This window comes from Antechinus flavipes, chromosome 3 (genome assembly GCF_016432865.1).
Source record: "Antechinus flavipes isolate AdamAnt ecotype Samford, QLD, Australia chromosome 3, AdamAnt_v2, whole genome shotgun sequence".
Lineage (NCBI taxonomy): Eukaryota > Metazoa > Chordata > Mammalia > Dasyuromorphia > Dasyuridae > Antechinus > Antechinus flavipes.
In genome coordinates, this window is record NC_067400.1 from 632,801,669 (window position 1) to 632,817,953 (window position 16,285).

General features: G+C 50.9%; 1 protein-coding gene across 3 annotated transcripts; it reads right to left on the reverse strand.

Annotated features, from left to right (window-relative positions):
- Nucleotides 1-409: 409 nt before the first annotated feature.
- LOC127556830 (zinc finger protein OZF-like) lies at nucleotides 410-16,085 on the reverse strand. 3 transcript variants are annotated; one of them, XM_051990283.1, is made up of 4 exons: nucleotides 16,015-16,085; nucleotides 9,523-9,649; nucleotides 9,174-9,269; nucleotides 410-3,592 (listed from the first exon to the last, which is right to left on the reverse strand). In XM_051990283.1, exons 2-4 carry the CDS (start codon nucleotides 9,554-9,556, stop codon nucleotides 2,259-2,261), a joined length of 1,464 nt encoding a protein of 487 aa, XP_051846243.1. In that variant the 5' UTR covers nucleotides 9,557-9,649; nucleotides 16,015-16,085; the 3' UTR covers nucleotides 410-2,258. The 3 variants fall into 3 exon arrangements, with proteins under 3 accessions (XP_051846243.1, XP_051846241.1, XP_051846242.1); XM_051990281.1 differs by lacking the exon at nucleotides 16,015-16,085 and adding an exon at nucleotides 12,376-13,306; XM_051990282.1 differs by lacking the exon at nucleotides 16,015-16,085 and adding an exon at nucleotides 12,044-12,152.
- Nucleotides 16,086-16,285: the final 200 nt, after the last annotated feature.

Here is a 16,285-nt window from a genome sequence, read left to right on the forward strand (position 1 = left end):
GTCAACAGAGGCAAAGAAATAATACATACTACTACAACAATGTAAATGGAAAAAACAACTCCACACAAGAAAATGATGGAACACAGCAAAAATGTAAAGACCGAGCAGGACTTGAAATATGAAAGGACACTCATTCCTCTGCTAAGTTGGAAAATCCATGGTGTTTCACATTGCATATATTTTGACTTTTTCACTATATCGATTGATTGTGTTCATTTTTTTCTTTTGATTTAAAAAAAAATTACTTGCTATACTGGATGACTCTCTAAGAAGAGGAAAGAAAAGGAAATGAGGGAAAACTAGAATGATATAAAAAAACAAAAATATCAAAACTTTTTATGGATGATTTCTAGATATTAAACGCTTAAAAACACATGTAGATATAATAAGTAAAAGCCAACTACAGACGTTATAAAAACATTAAGTGAATTTATTGGTTTAATCTGTATTTAGTTGGACAAAACTTACTTTTTAATAACATCCTTTATTCTCAATTTCTTGTGATACCTACTTTTTTCATTTTTAATACCAACAATTTGTTTTTTCTCTTTTAACAGTAGAGTACTGGCCTTTAAGTAAACAACATAGAGTACAATTTTTACCTGAAATCTGTTACTAGGTGAATGATTCAGGGCATGTCAATTAATCTTTCCCAGCCAGTTTCCTGCTCAGTAAAATGGGGATAGTAATATGTCCTGTCTCAGAGGGAGCAGTTGCTTACACACCATTTGAAGAACCCTGCACATTCAGTTTCTCCCTAGAGTAGGAACCATCTCCAAAAGAGAATCTCATTGTTGACTTCTCGAGTCTTGGATGATGGAGTTATGATTAAGACAAGCAGAAAGCTATCAGTTGCTGTTTTAGCAGGGAGAGCCCCCAGAAAATGGCAGCCCCTATCACTATTATGAGCCTCTGGGCCAAATGCTACACACTGACTCTTGGGATCTTTCTTCCCAATGGACATTGCTGCCCACTTAGCTCCGACAGTCAGGGAGTCACCAACCAGAATCCTTTGGATGAAATGGAAACTAGCCTGGCCTTGCTTCTGCAATGACACTGTGCCCTTCAGACCAGGAGGCACTGCCACCTCCCCGGCTCCTAAGTGTTGTGCTTAGACATGTGGTCACTCCCTTTATGGAATGGCAAAGACATCGAGAGCTCCTGGATTGCAAAGCATTTCCCTTTCACTTTGTGTCCACTGACTACACTGTAAGTAAGTTTCCTTTTGATTCACTGATTCAATCTCTCTGTGTCAGGATGGAGACTGTTCCCCCAAATCATTCCTCTCTTTCCTCTTTCTGGCCAAGTGGGCTCTGAGTTCAAAAGTGTTCATATGTTTCACTTTTGCCATGACCTTCAGGTCTACCTTGCTTCCCCCTCTCCCCCAGCTTCTAGTTCCCAGGTGGACGATGCTCCCACAGCCTCCTTTTTACCCACATCTAGGGCTAAGAAGCTGCCATGGGTCTCATCCAGTCAAGTTTTAAGGATAACTCTGTGGTCAGATTTGGCTGCGATTTTCTATTCCTCCAACCTGCTGAAACCAGAGTAAGAATACACATTCTATGAAAATAAAAAAGACATCATCACACAAAAACATGCCCAGATTTCAAAAGGTGACAGAAAGAAAGAGAACCACTTTTCTTGTGCAAGTTAATGTTACACCATTTTTACTCAAGAAACTACAAATAATAGGAGATTATATTTCAATTCATTTGTTACATTTAAATAATTATATAATTCATATTTACTTGAAAAAGGTTTTTCCCAACATGAATTTTCTCATATTAGGTTTTCTCTCTAGCCAAATGTACTCCTACATTAATTCACTTTAGCATGAGAGTTTTGAAGCTTAATAAATGTTCCCCTGTCAATGAAGGTTTTCCCACATTTACTACATTCAAAACTTTTGACTCCAATGTGAGTTTTCTGATGATATTCGAAAGTTCCTCCCCAATTCATTATATTTAAAGAGTTGCATTCCAATATGGATTCTCTGGTGGGTAAAAGAATGCTTCCCCCTACGGCACACTCAAAGGGCTTCATTCCAGTTTGAGAGCTCTCCTGGACGAGTTATCCTTCTTTCCATTCCAACGAGGGATCTCCTAGGCTTGTCAACATAATTGTACTCAAGATGGGGATCCTGTAGTTGGCCACAAGGTGAGCATTGTGACAAAGGCTTTTTCCCACGTTCGTTACTTCCAAATGATTTCACGCCAACATGGACTCTCTGATGACTCCCGAAGCATTCCTTCCAAACTTCACACTCCAAAAGATTTCGTCCCCGTGTGAGTCCTCTCATGGTTAATAAGGTAGGTCTTCTCACTGAAGGCTTTCCCACACTCTTTACATTCAAAGGGCTTCACTCCAGTGTGAATTCTCTGATGCCGATTAAGATGCGCCTTGCGGAAGAAGGCTTTCCCACATTCGCTACATTCAAAAGGTTTCACGCCGGTGTGAGTTCCTTGATGACTATGAAGTTGGCCCTTCTGACGGAAGGCTTTCCCACACTCGTTACATTTAAAGGGTTTCACTCCAGTGTGAGTCGTCTGATGGCGGTAAAGGTTGCCCCTCCGAAAGAAGGCTTTCCCACATATTTTACAATCAAAAGGTTTCAGACCCGGATGGATTCTCTGATGACTGATAAGCGTTCTCCTCGTGGTTAAGGCTTTCCCACATTCATTACACTCCAAGATTTTCGCTCCAGTGTGAGTTCTCTGATGCCTATTAAGGTTTCCTTTCTGAAAGAAGGCTTTTCCACATTCACTGCATTCAAAGGGTTTGACTCCAGTGTGGATTCTCTGGTGGCTATTGAGATTTCCCTTCTGAAAGAAGGCTTTACCGCATTCTTTACACTGAAATGGCTTGACTCCAGTGTGAATTCTCTGATGGCTGATCAAATATTCCTTTCGCATAAATCCTATCCCACATATATCACATTCAAAGGGCTTCACTCCAGTATGGATTCTCTGATGGTAAGTAAGGGTTTTCCTTGAAGACAGTGATTTCCCACATTCACTACATTCAAATGGTTTCACTCCAGGAGGAGGTTTCTGTTGCCCGAGAAGCATTCCCACATCACTGAAGCCTTTTTCACATTTATTAAGTTCAAACAATTTTACTCCAGTGTGGGTTCTCTGATGTTTATTAAGCGCTTCCCTATCCCAGAAGGTTTTCCAACATACATCACACTCAAAAGAGTTTTCTCCAGGATGAATTTTCTCATGTCCATTAAGATTTAATCTCTTGCCAAAGGCTTTCTTTCCAAATGTTTTATGGAATCTTTCTTCCATGTCACCTTTCCATTGTGGAAAAAAGATCGGCTCCATGTCGAAATGTCTAACAAACCTACCACATTCAGGTACGTTCACCATATCAAACGTACTATCAAGAGTCATTGTCACTTGCTGGCACTGTCTCTCCTGGTGGCCCTCCTCCTGTCTCTCTAACCTAAATTCCCATTCTTCAGAGTCTCCCATCCTGGGAGACCAGTTCCTATCCACTGGCAATTTTTCTTGGGCCAATGTTCTCGGGCAAATGCCCTCAGTCAGAACCGAATCCTCAGTTTCACATCCACCATCCCAACTCCGGTAATCTGAAACAAATAAAACCGTGTCAGACAAGCAGGCCAGGCTTGAAGGATACAGGCTAACTATGTAGTTCAAAGGAAGAATAAGATACACGTAAAAAGAGATCCTCAGTGTAGAGCTACATACATAGAAACGCCCATTTATTTCATGTTCTAAGTTCAGACTAAAAATGCGTAAACTTCTAATGTCAACACAAATGTATCAGTAGCCTGGGAGAAAAACTGCTTTGTGGAAAGTTCTTCATTAGTCTCTCCCATGAAAGGCAAAGGTACTTACTATAGATTCAGCAAAATGAAAACTTTTAAAAAGTGAGATTAAAGGCAAATGAGCAAATAGGAATCGCTGGGCTTTGACAACTAGACGATATTCTATTCCAGAGCAATGAAGCATTCAGAGACAGATGTTATTGGGAGGTATATTCACAGAGTAGATCCAAGATAGCAGAGTGATAAGAAGCCCTGTGGTCTGCTTCCTTCCACACAAAGTAAGAAGATGCCAGACCAAATCCTGGGGGAGAAGCCCCAAAAGTCACCCAGGGCAGCAGAGGCAGCCAGAGAAGCAGACACACAGACACTGAGCCAGGAGGAGGGCCAGAACAAATCAAGAGTAGAATGAGAAGAGGACCTACATAGGAGCATGGCCCTATCAGGAGGAAAGGGCTAAAAAATTCAGAAGGTACGAGGCAGCAACAACATTGGGGTGGCTTAGACCTGAAGATCAAGGCAGGTTCTCTCCCCCAGCATCTAGTCCAGGGAGGAATCTCAGACTCCAGAGAGCCAACAATTCTGCAGTTTTGAACCCACAGAGTTCAGTGACAAGCTAATGGGGAAGAGCCATGCAGCAGTCACTTCTTACATAGATTGAACCCAGTTCAGAGACACATTTTGGGCACAAAGAACCAAACTTCCTGGGAGAGATGACACAAGAGTTTAAAAAAAAAAATCCAAAAATGTTTTTAAAAATAGAGTGAAAGTCAACATGAAGGCTACCATGGAAGATGAAAAACTTCAGAGCAAAAATGGTGATGGAGACAAACAAAAGACCCAGTGAAATAATCAACTGGCTGGTGAGAACCAGACTGCCGGGAAGCACGTGTCTGAGCTTCCGCAGGAAGACCTGGAGCGGGTCTAAATGCCCCTTCTACACAATGCCCGAGTGCAGATGGCTGCCAGGGGCACACTGGGTGGCTTCCAGGGCTGGAGAAGCTCTTCTTCTGCAAAGAGGTGGACTAAACACCAAGAAGAGCCAACACGAAGGACTCAGATTTGTAGCCAACGCAGCAGCAGTTTTAAAAGCAACAATTTAGCTACTGTGTAAACCTGGGCATTCTGAATCCTTGAGAGAGAAACAAACGGCATTGCACTTTATTGGTGCTACTGTAATCAACAAGGGAAGTGCAATTTTTGTCCTGGAGAATGACCTCTATCGAAAATTGGCACCAAAAAAATGGAATGAAAATACCTATGGAAAAAACTGGAATAGGAGTAAAAGCCACGGAAAAAGAGCTGAAAAGGAAATTAACAACCTGGCATGAGAGATACAAAATCTTGTCCAAGCAACACACTCCCTGATCATCAGAATGGCCAAAGAGAAACCAGTGCTCCATGAAATAAAAAGAAAATTTAAAAACAAAGTCAAAAGATCAGGGAAAAAATTAAGAAATTGTGAGGTATGTTAGAGCAAAAAAAAAAAAAATACCCAAAAACAAAATTGAGGAGAAAAAAAATTAAGAATCTTTGGACTTAAATATATAGAGAATTGACTCTAATTTGTAAGAAAATCAAACCATTCTCCAATTGATAAATGATCAAAGGATATGAACAGACAATTCTCAGACAAAGAAATTGAAACTATTTACAGACATATGAAAATATGCTCCAAATCATTATTAATCAGAGGAATGCAAATTAAGACAACTCTGAGATACCACTACACACCTGTCAGATTGGCTAGAGTGACAGGGAAAGATAATGTGGAATGTTGAAGAGGATGTGGGAAAACAGGGACACTGATACATTGTTGGTGGAACTGTGAATACATCCAGCCATTCTGGAGAGCAATTTGGAACTAGGCTCAAAAAGTTATCAAACAGTGCCTTTGATCCAGCAGTGTTTCTACTGGGCTTATACCCCAAAGAGATACTGAAGAAAGGAAAGGGACCTGTATGTGCCAAAATGTTTGTGGCAGTCCTGTTTGTAGTGGCCAGAAACTGGAAAATGAATGGATGCCCATCAATTGGAGAATGGTTGAGTAAATTGTAGTATATGGATGTTATAGAATATTATTATTCTGTAAGAAATGACCAGCAGGATGAATACAGAGAGGTTTGGAGAGACTTACGTGAACTGATGCTAAATGAAATGAGCAGAACCAGGAGATCATTATATACCTCAACAATGATACTGTTTGAGGATGTCTTCTGATGGAAGTGGATCTCTTCGATAAAGAGAGCTAATTCAGTTTCAATTGATCAAGGATGGACAGAAGCAGCTACACCCAAAGAAAGAACACTGGGAGATGAATATAAACTGCTTGCATTTTTGTTTTTCTTCCTGGGTTATTTTTACCTTCTGAATCCAATTTTCCCTGTGTAACAAGAGAACTATTCAGTTCTGCACACATATGTTGTATCTAGGATATACTATAACCTATTCAACATGTAAAGGACTGCTTGCCATCTGGGGGAAGGGGTGGAGGGAGGGGAAAAATTGGAACAGAAGTGAGTGCAAGGGAATAATGTTGTAAAAAAAATTACCCTGGTATGGATTCTGTCAATAAAAAGTTATTAAAAAAAAAAAGAATCTTTGGACTTTTAAAAAGGCATTATTCAGTTATGTCCAATTTCTCATGACCACGTTTGAGGGTTTCCTAAGAGATACTAGGAACAGTTTGCAATGTCCTTCTCTAGCTGATTTTACAGATCAGGAAACTGAGGCAAACAGGATGAAGTGACTTGTCCGGAGTCACACAACTAGTAAGCAGTTAAGAATTACAGTCACTGTACCACCTAGCATCCCCTATCATTGGACTACCTAAATGCAATGTCCAAAAGAAGAAGCTAGACAATAGTAAGAAATCTTAAAAGAAAACTGCCCAAATCTCAAAGACAAGTGGAATAGAAAGAACCTACTAGTTACCTCCTGAACGAACTCCAAAACAAAAACAAGATCACTGTGCCTGAAATTCAGTTTCCAGTTTAAAAAAAAAAATTACCACAAGCAATTAGGAAGAATTCAAATCACAAGGAGCCACATGGCCGGATTATGCATGATTTAGCAGCCATCACCTTAAAGGAGAGGAGAACCTGGAAAGAAAATCCAAAAGATAAAGAATATGGCTTATGGCCAAGAAATAATACCTGGCAAAACTGACTCTACCTATAGAGGGGGAAAGGGACTCGTATCTAGGGAGAGGCACCCCGGCCTTCCTGACAAAAGGACTTGAGCTGTCTAGAAACACAGGAGTGAAGAGAAACACAGAAACAAAAATAGCCATTTACTAAGTTCCATCTTCGGCGCAAAGTGCTGTGCTAGGTTCCAGGGGCACTGGATGAAGGGGCAAAGGACAGCCCTTTCCCTCAAGGAGTTTGAGCTCTAATAAGGGGCCCACACAAATAAATAGGAGCAAATAAGCTGTATACAGAGACACTGGGAATAATGAACAGAGGGAAGTACTGGAATTGGGGGGCTGGTGAAGGCTGTGGGAGCAGGGATTCCCGCCAGCAAAGCCAGACACTGAGGGGGAGCCCACTCTGGACTGCGGAGCAAACAGAGACTATTAGGGATATATGGCCTCGAGCTGGAGTGTGGGGGAAGTCAGAGAGGACCAAAGAGGGAAGAGAGGACAGTCTCGGAGGGCTCTGATTTTCAAATAGGAAAGCACCGGAGTGTGCCGAACAGTGGGCTCAGAGCTATGGTATCGTTCTGGTGGCTGAAGGGAAGATAGCCTGGCCGGGGAGAGACCAAGAGGGCAGGCAACCCCCTTCCGCCGGCCCTGTAAAGGGCAGCATGATTATTTAAACAAGGAGTTAACTCAGTGGAATTAATAAGAAAATGGTTATCTAGTTTAGTATGCGAGTTCTCTAGTTGGTACATGTACTTAGTCCTTAGTATAGTTCCACAAGTCGACATCTATGATGATGTACTTGTAATAGAGTATATAAGAGGCAACAAGGACTGGGGGGCATTCCATCTTTGAGCAGGCTCCTGGTGGTTCTCCTTCCTTTTACCACTGAGACCAAGGCCCGGCTGAAAGCCTCCAGAAAGCTAGCCGGGCCCCAGGCAAGGAGACAGACTGTGAAGGGGACAATAAAGAATCTGGACTTTATCCCTGGTTATTCTTGCGGTGATTACTCTGCTGAAACGAAGGCTGGTCCCGAGACCTCCAGAAAACCAACCAGAATGTCACACAGCCCAGCCGCTGGGGTGATGAAGTCGCTGTCTGAGGGGACACCCACGGGCCCTGGACCCATGGAGGGTCCGGGCCAAAGCGACTGCTAGGCTGAGAGAGGGAAGGAGAACGACTCCCGCTGTAGTCAGAGAGCTTGAGACGACTCTGGGATTTCCAATGCAAGGACCCTGGAGGCCTTCAAAGGTCCTGGGGGAGGGCAGGGCCATCTGAGAATCCCCTGGGGGAGGGCTGAGTGGCAGAGATGGCCACTGGGTCTGTGGGAGCTTGTGGGGTGGCCAGGAGAAAGGGGAGGGGAAGAGAGGCTTGCAGACCTGGAGAGAAATGTCTATCAAGGAAGAGAATGGCCAAGAGTGGCCAAGGCTGCAGAAGCCCAAAGGACATGAGGAGGAAGGCCGAGCAGCAGCTCAGACACCCAGGAGATCCCGGGGGACAAGGGCCGTTTATGTGGGGACGCACTCAGGGATCAAGCCAGGGAAGCAGAGGGCTGTAGGGGGAGAGACCTGGGGGCAGTGAACCCCAAAAACGGAGGGGCACGGCTTATGCAGAGAGGACAGGAGGGAGAAGTGGAGGCGGGAGAGCAGCAGGGGAACTTGGAAAGGTCTTCATGAGGAAACATGAACAGGAAAAGCTTATGGGGGGGAACCTGGAGGAAGGTCCAAGCGGGGAGAAGGCCCCTGTTCTGCCTCGGGAGTCCGGTGCAGACCACCTGGAGAGAGAGAGATCCTGGGAAATGGGGCAGGAGGCAAAGAGCGCAGGGACGGGGGCGCTGCGTCTGCCCAAAGTGGGGTTCTCTCCTGTCTGGGTTCTCTCCTCCACAGCGAGGTGATCAAAGGGAAATGCTGCTCTCCAACTGATTCTCCGGAACTAGGGGAGAACGATGGGACCCTCCTCCTGGACGAGGACCCCCTCGGGGGTCAGAAGAAGGCTGCCCCCTCCCAGTGGGGGGGACATGCCCAGCAACGAGGTTCTGAAAGCACCAAGGGAAAAAGTCCGAGAAAGACACGGCTCTGGTCACCTTCATTTCTCAGCCCTGACTCTTCTTGGCCCCGGATGTGGGTTTTCATTTACAGAAGAGTAAACTGGGGCAAGCCAGCTTGAGAGAGCTGCCCGGGTCACCCAGCAGGGCAGCGAATGAGGCCAGAGGAGGCACAAGGCCGGGCACTGCGGCTCACTCACCTGGGCAGGGGCCTCGGGGGACTCCAGCCGCGGGCGTCCACGGTGCTGCCCCTCTCTCCAACAGGCAGATCACCTCAGGCTTGGCCACGGGAAGCCCTGGGCACGGGGAGAGAGCAGAGAAAGGGCTGGGACCCCAAGCCCCGGCAGTCCCAGCCGGCCTCCTCCTCGGGCTGCGGGGAAGGGCCCAGGACAAAGGGCCGCCAGGACGGCCACCCGGGCATTCCGGATGACTCTGCCCGGACACAGGAAGCCGAGCCCCAGGGCCAGCCCGGGGAGTTGGGGGGTTTCCAACCACAAAGCAAAGGCCCCCATCCCTGGGCCCTGAGCGAGCCCCGCGGGCCGCGCTTACCCACGGACACCAGGTTCTCGTAGGTCTCCAGCATCACGTCCCTGTACAGGGCCCTCTGGGCCGGGCTCAGGCGTCTCCACTCCTCCCATGAGAAGTCCACGGCCACGTCCCTGAAGGTCACCGGGAGCTGCAACATGGAGCACAGCCCTGACTGAGCAAGGGGCCTCCTGCAACGCCGGGTGGGGAACCCAGGGAGGGGACTTGGGGGCAACCTCATGCTCATGCTTCACTACTGAAGCAGTGGGAGAAGGGGGGGCAAGGAAATGGAGGTGGGGACCCGAGAAGGCCGAGGAAGCAAAGGGAGAGGAAGACACGGGGTCTGGGGGGGAGAGCCCGGCTGCATGTCCACCATGTGTGAGAGAGCTCAACAGAAGTAGTCAGACGGGCACTGAGGGCTGGGCACTGAGAGACGGGCACCGAGGGCCGGGCACCGAGGGATAGGCACCGAGGGATGGGCACTGAGGGACGGGCACTGAGGGCTGGGTACCGAGGGATGGGCACCGAGGGCTGGGCACTGAGGGACAGGCACCGAGGGCTAGGCACCGAGGGCTGGGCACCAAGGGCTGGGCACTGAGGGACAGGCACCGAGGGCTAGGCACCGAGGGCTGGGTACCAAGGGCTGGGCACTGAGGGACAGGCACCGAGGGACGGGCACCAAGGGCTAGGTACCGAGGGACAGGCACCGAGGGCTGTGCTGGAAAGAGCTTTGGGGCCAAACACAAGGCGGAGGTCACAGGCCACTGAAGAGGCCCAGGATGGTCAGCAAGTGGGGAAAGGGGGACCTCCCGTGGCCTGGGAAGCTGGGCAATGACACCGTCCCGGGGGAGCCAGGCGTGCCCACTACAGAGAAGTACCTTGGGTTCCTCCTGGGGCAGGACCTGCCGCCCCCCAAGCAGGAGAAACTCCCCGACCCTCTCCCAGCAGAAGGGCCGGAGGAAAGGAGGAGGAAAGGCAGATGAGCACCGGGAGCTAACGGGCCACGGAGGACTCTGGCCACGGCTCCCGACCAGGGGGAAATGCTTGTGGGAGACCCCGGGAGCCGTGGGAAAGGCATCAGCGGGGAACGCCCCCTGCTGGCGGGACAGGAGACAGACCCCACCCCACCCCCACCGCCAGGGGAACCAGAGCCCCGCCGGGGTCCTCAGAGTGGGCGTCTCCGGCCCAGCGGAAGCGACCCCGCAGGGAGCCGGCTCTCTTCGGAGCTTCGGAAACAGCAAAGGCACCAAGCCCTGGGGCACCTCGGGAGGCCACGGGAGTAAGCCAGCAAGCTTATGCTCGGAGCCCTCGAGGCGGGCAGAAGACCCCAGCCCGCAGCTGTCCGGGGCCCTCGGCGGCCCCTGAAGGCTGCGGAAACCAAAGACAGCGGCTGCCTCCACTTCCCCTTTCTCGCCTCTCCAGAGTCCGGCGCGGCTGTTACCCCTTCCCCAGGGGCCCCCGATGGCCTGGCTCACCCCTTCTCGACCTCTCGGAGCCTCCCCCGGGTGTCCTCTCGGGCCCTCCCGCCCCTCCGGACAAGGCCTCTTCTCCGTACTAGGTGGGCACAAAGCCCCGCAGGCTTCAGGGCCAGCCCCCCTCTGCTGCCTCCGTTTCCCCAAGCACCCACCTCTGCAGACCTTTTGTGTAGCAATGGCCACCCCTGCGGGCACGTGGGGGGCTGGGCTTAGAGACTGACACGGAAGGCGGCCCACTAGGGCCCAGAGCCCAGCTTGCCGTCAGGGCCACCCCCTGGGAGAGTCTGTGGTGCTCTGCTTCCCCCCTCCCCCCCCCCCCCCCCCCCCCCCCCCGCCAATGACCAAGGATGGCGCTGGGAAGGGCGACGGGCAGAGTCAGGGCCGATGGCAGCGCGGAGTCCCGGGAATAAGGGAACAGAACCGGGGTCCCAAAGCCCCGGCAGCTCCTCTGGGGGACAGGCCCGGAGAGGGGGAGGGAGGGAAGGAGCTGATCCCCAAGAGCAGAGGGCTCGGGACCAAGCCCGGCCAACACCCAGAGGGGGGCCAAGATCCCCCAAGTTAACAAGGAGAGGTCGGGGGCTGGCCCTGGGGGGTGTCACCCCAAAATCTAGAGGGGGGAGGGGCGGCACAGAGGGGAGAAGAAAGGAGCCCGTGCCCCCAGCTCCAAAGTACCATTTCTGGGAGGGGCTCCAGAGGGGAGGCCACACGGGCAATTACAAACCCCCTACCCTCATGCCTGTATCGGGACAGTCTGAAGCAGTCACCCCCGAGCCTGGAGCCCCCCCACCTCGCGGGATGACGTCACTTCTGTGCCTCGCCCCTCCCCCACGGAGCGCTCCCTTTAGACTGTAAGCTCTTTAAGGGCAGCTCCTCTTGCATCCCCAACACCTAGCGCACAGTAGGCAGTTTCCCCAACCTCCGTGCCCTCCCCCACCTGGGCCTCCTCCAGGCCTCACTGAGAAATGTCCCCCACCCTCAACAGACCATTCCCACCCATCTCGAGCCCCCGGGATCCCAGGACAATGGGGGAGGGAGGAAACGGACCAGAGGCCGCGCATGCTCAGTCTCACCTCCATCCCAGGCACCCGACAGAGGGCGCCCCAAGAAGATGCCTGCCAAGCCCTTGGGGGTCAGCCTCTGCGCATGCTCGGTCTCATCTGGAACCCTTTTCCCCCAACCCCCCCCTTCCCTGATGTGTTCGCAATTCAGGCCTCTGCGCAGGCGCAGTCTCCCCCATACGTCCAGCCCCAGCGGGATGCTGCGGCTCCCGCGGGCCTGCGGCTGTGCGTGCATCTGCACATCCACACACACGGAGATGCACGCGCACGGACCAACTCCCAACACCGCGCCCCCTCCCTCCGCAAAGGCAGACCTTCCCGCATCTGCGCATGCGCCAACTCACCCCCGCAAATGGCCGCCCGATCTCGGCGCTCAGCCCTCTGTCCGGGGCCCTCATTCCCCCTCCAACCGCGCGCGCGGGCCGATGTTCCCGAGTGCGCCAGACGCTGACAGAGACTCACCCCCACAGATTTTGGAACCAGAGGAGGCGGACAGGAAAGGGGACGGGGCGTGATCTCGGCCAATCAGCCATCACGGGCGCTCCTCGACATTGCCCAATCACACTCCGGCCTCCCCGCCATCCCCGCAGAGAGACCAATCACAAGCCCAGCTACCTTCCCTACCCCGCCTCAATCTTCCAAGTGACAGCCCCACCTCCCCGATCTCCCAATCACAGGCCAGACTCCCCTCCCTGCTTGGTTTAGGACCGAGGCCCCCAATCACAAGCCGCCCCGTCCCTAACCCCTCAATCACAGATGTAGCTCCCTAATCCTCTGATCATAGGCTCTGCCCTTTGTTGTTCTGTCACAATCCTCCAATCCCGGGCCCAGTTTCCTAATCCCAATCATAAACCCATGTTCCTAATCCCCCAATCCCAGACCTGGCCCCCCAGTCTCCCAATCACAGGCTCAGATCTCCAATCCCAGGCCAGGTGCCCAATCCCCCAATCACAGCCCAGGTTCCTAATCCCCAATCTCAAATCCGAGTTCCTAATCTCTCTTCCCCCTCTCCCCCAACTCCTTCCCCCACTTCCCCACTCCCCCAGTTCCCAGCTTGGCCCCACTGTCTTTCCTGATCCTTTCTAATCGTGCTGCCTTTGTACCCCAGAATGCACTGCTCCTTTCCCTGTTTCCCCCTCAGACCCCAGCCTCCCCCCAGGCCTCCTGCCTCCCTGCTCCTGGTCTCCCCCTCCAGCCCTTCCATGCTGCCCTCAGCTGCCAGAGATAGACCAGCCAGGCCACCTCCCCTACTCATCAAGGCCCCCATTCCCTCCAGGACTGGGAATAAAACAGGGCTTGGGCTTGGCCGGCAGTTAAGGCCTGCTGGATGGACAGAGCTCCAGACTGACTTGGGATGACCAGGGTGGTTAAGAGGATCAATGAGATGGTCACCATAAGGTGGCCCATGGTAAGAGCCATGTAAAAATGAGCTATGGCTCTTATTGATTAAAGTAACCCTCCCTCCTCCCTGGTCCCTCTCAGCCCTCCCTCATCCCTCTCAGCCCTCCCTCTCTGTTCCCCTCTCTCCCTCCTCCCTCTCTACGGTGCAGGTTGAACCACCCCAGCCTGACTGCTGTACTTCCCTGAACACAACACTCCATTTCCCAACGCCACGCCCTTCACCATCTGTGCCCCCTGCCAGTTGGTCTCTCCAACTTGTTTTAAGGCTCCCCCAAATGCTTCCCTCAGCAGGGGGGTCTTGAATCCCTGTCCCTCCAGATTCCATTTTAATGACATCGGCAGTACGTACCTTGTGCACACTTGGGCATGGGCGTGTTGTGTGTGTGTGTGTGTGTGTGTGTGTGTGTGTGTGTGTGTACATCCATTTTTTTACAGGTTGACTGACTTCCTTGAAGACTGGGATTGCTCTCATGTTCTCTTGAATCCCTAAGAGCACAGAGTCTGGCATGTCATCTTTGTTGAATATACTTGGGGACAACTGGAACTGAAAACTGACCTAGCTGATGGCTTAGAGGTCACCTAGTGCCACCGGGGTTACCATGGTTCTCCCCTTCTCACATAAGTGTATCTTCCAAGTGACACATTACAAGTTACACATTAGTGTAAGTGTATCTGTGTATCTCTGTGTGTAAGTGTCTCTCTCTGTATGTAAGCTTATCTGTGTATCTCTCTCGGTGTGTAAGTGTATCTCTGTAAGTGTCTCTGTGTGTAAGTATCTGTATATGTGTATCTCTGTGTGTATCTGTCTCTGTGTGTGTAAGTGTATCTCTCTGTGTGTCTCTGTGTGTAAGCTTATCTGTATATTTCTGTGTGTCTGTATGTGTAAGTGTATTTGTGTGTATCTCTGTGTCTGTGTGTGTAAGCTTATCTGTGTATCTGTGTGTAAGTGTATCTGTGTGTCTCTCTGTATGTATATCTGTGTATCTGCGTGTAAGTGTATCTGTGTATGTCTGTGTGTAAGTGTATCTGTGTATCTCTCTGTGTATATATCTAGATCTCTCTGTGTGTAAGTGTATCTGTGTGTGTCTGTGTAAGTGTATCTGTTATCTCTATGTATATCTGTGTATCTGTGTATAAGTGTCTCTGTGTGTATGTGTAAGTATCTCTGTGTGTATTTCTAAGTGTATCTGTGTATCTTTGTGTCTGTGTCTCTGTGTGTGTGTAAGTGTATCTGTGTGTCTGTGTGTCACTGTGTGTGATTAGTAACAATTTGGGGGAAATTGTGCCCCCTTGGGTGAGACCAGAAAAGCTTGGGGTTCCTGGGTTACCTGGTGATGTGTTTCTGAGAAGGGTTCCCAGGGTTCCAGGTCAGCTCTTAGCGGGTCCCCACCACTAGAAGTGAGCCATTTACTCGGGGAAGGGACTTAGGCAATGGCAGGAGCGGCTTCCTCCCATTAGGATTGATGCGCCCTCCACAGGTGTAGCCTCAACATGTCGTGAGGCTGGAGAAGCGGCTCACGATTGTTCCAGCAAAGCAGAGGGCCACGTGGTCCCCCACACGGCGCTGCCCAGAATGGAGCTACCATAGCTTAGTTTGGGCTCATCCCCCTCTGGGTTGGGGGGAGGGAAGCCTGGGTCTCTTTGGCCACAACCTGAAGGAGCATTTCCCCATTCACACCCAGAACCAGAGCTCCCCAAAGCCTACCCTCAAATAAGAAATCCATTCCTGGCGTGTTTCCAGGGGCTGCTTAAAGGGACCTCATGTGTCCCGAGGGGAGAGCTCACAATCTGAGTTCTTCATTCTGGGGTCACACGGCCCTCAGGTTTGCGTATATTCCCCCACACACACACACACATCTCACTGCCGCTGGGGGGAGTCCGTGTGGTTTTCTGTGAACTAGGCGCGCTCAGGCTCAGTGTTTGTCCCGCTCTGCTCGCTTGCACCATTCCTCCCCGTCTCCCTCCATCGGCCCCTAGCCCCAAGGCGGTCTGGCCGAGGACCGCCCCCCAAGCAGGCTCCAGACGGTTTGTCCCCACTTTCCTCAGGAGGGGCTCCAGGGACCCGCCTCGCGGGACCCTCCCACCCCCCGCCCGGACCCCGCACCAGATCATCCATCTATTTCCTCTCATATTTGATTCCGAGCAACCCTGTTTGGCTCATTTCTGATGGGAATTCTTCCCGACCTCCTTCACGCAAGCCTTAAGTGGTGGGGTTTAGGTCTTCAAACTAGGTCACTGCTTTACCAAAATGTACCAAGACCCGGTGAAAGCCCCAAACAGCCCGCGGAGGTCCCTTCCAATGGGCAGGGGCCAACCGTCCCAGGCCAAACAGGTTGTGCCTCAGGATCACGGATCTCAGGGGCGCTCCTCATGGTCGCCTGGGCTTTCTGGGGCATGAATGCTTCAGGCCCACCTCTGCTCATCCCCCTTTGCTGCCCACCTGTTACCCCCTTCACCTGTATTACACACAACAGCCGCACCCTGATAAATCACCTGCACAGACAGGCTAACCCAAGGTTGAGAGTAACCGAGAGGACAACGGATGGGACACTATTGGTGAGGTAGGTTGAGGGGGTTCTTACCCGAAGCTGATGAAGAACTCCCCAGCCAAATGGGAGAAGGAGAACGATTTATTCCAACAGCCCTGAGGGAGATGGAAGCAGACCCTGTAGAGACTTGGAGCTTGGTCAGACCCCAAAGACCCCAAGGTCATAACTGCATCCCAGGCCATGGCCAGCAGTCCTCACCTCTGTCTCGCCACCGGACTTCCACAACTTGGGAAGAGAGAATTGATTCTCTCTGCCTCACTTAGATTCAGTTCACATACAAGCCAAATAGATCATTGGTCTTCTG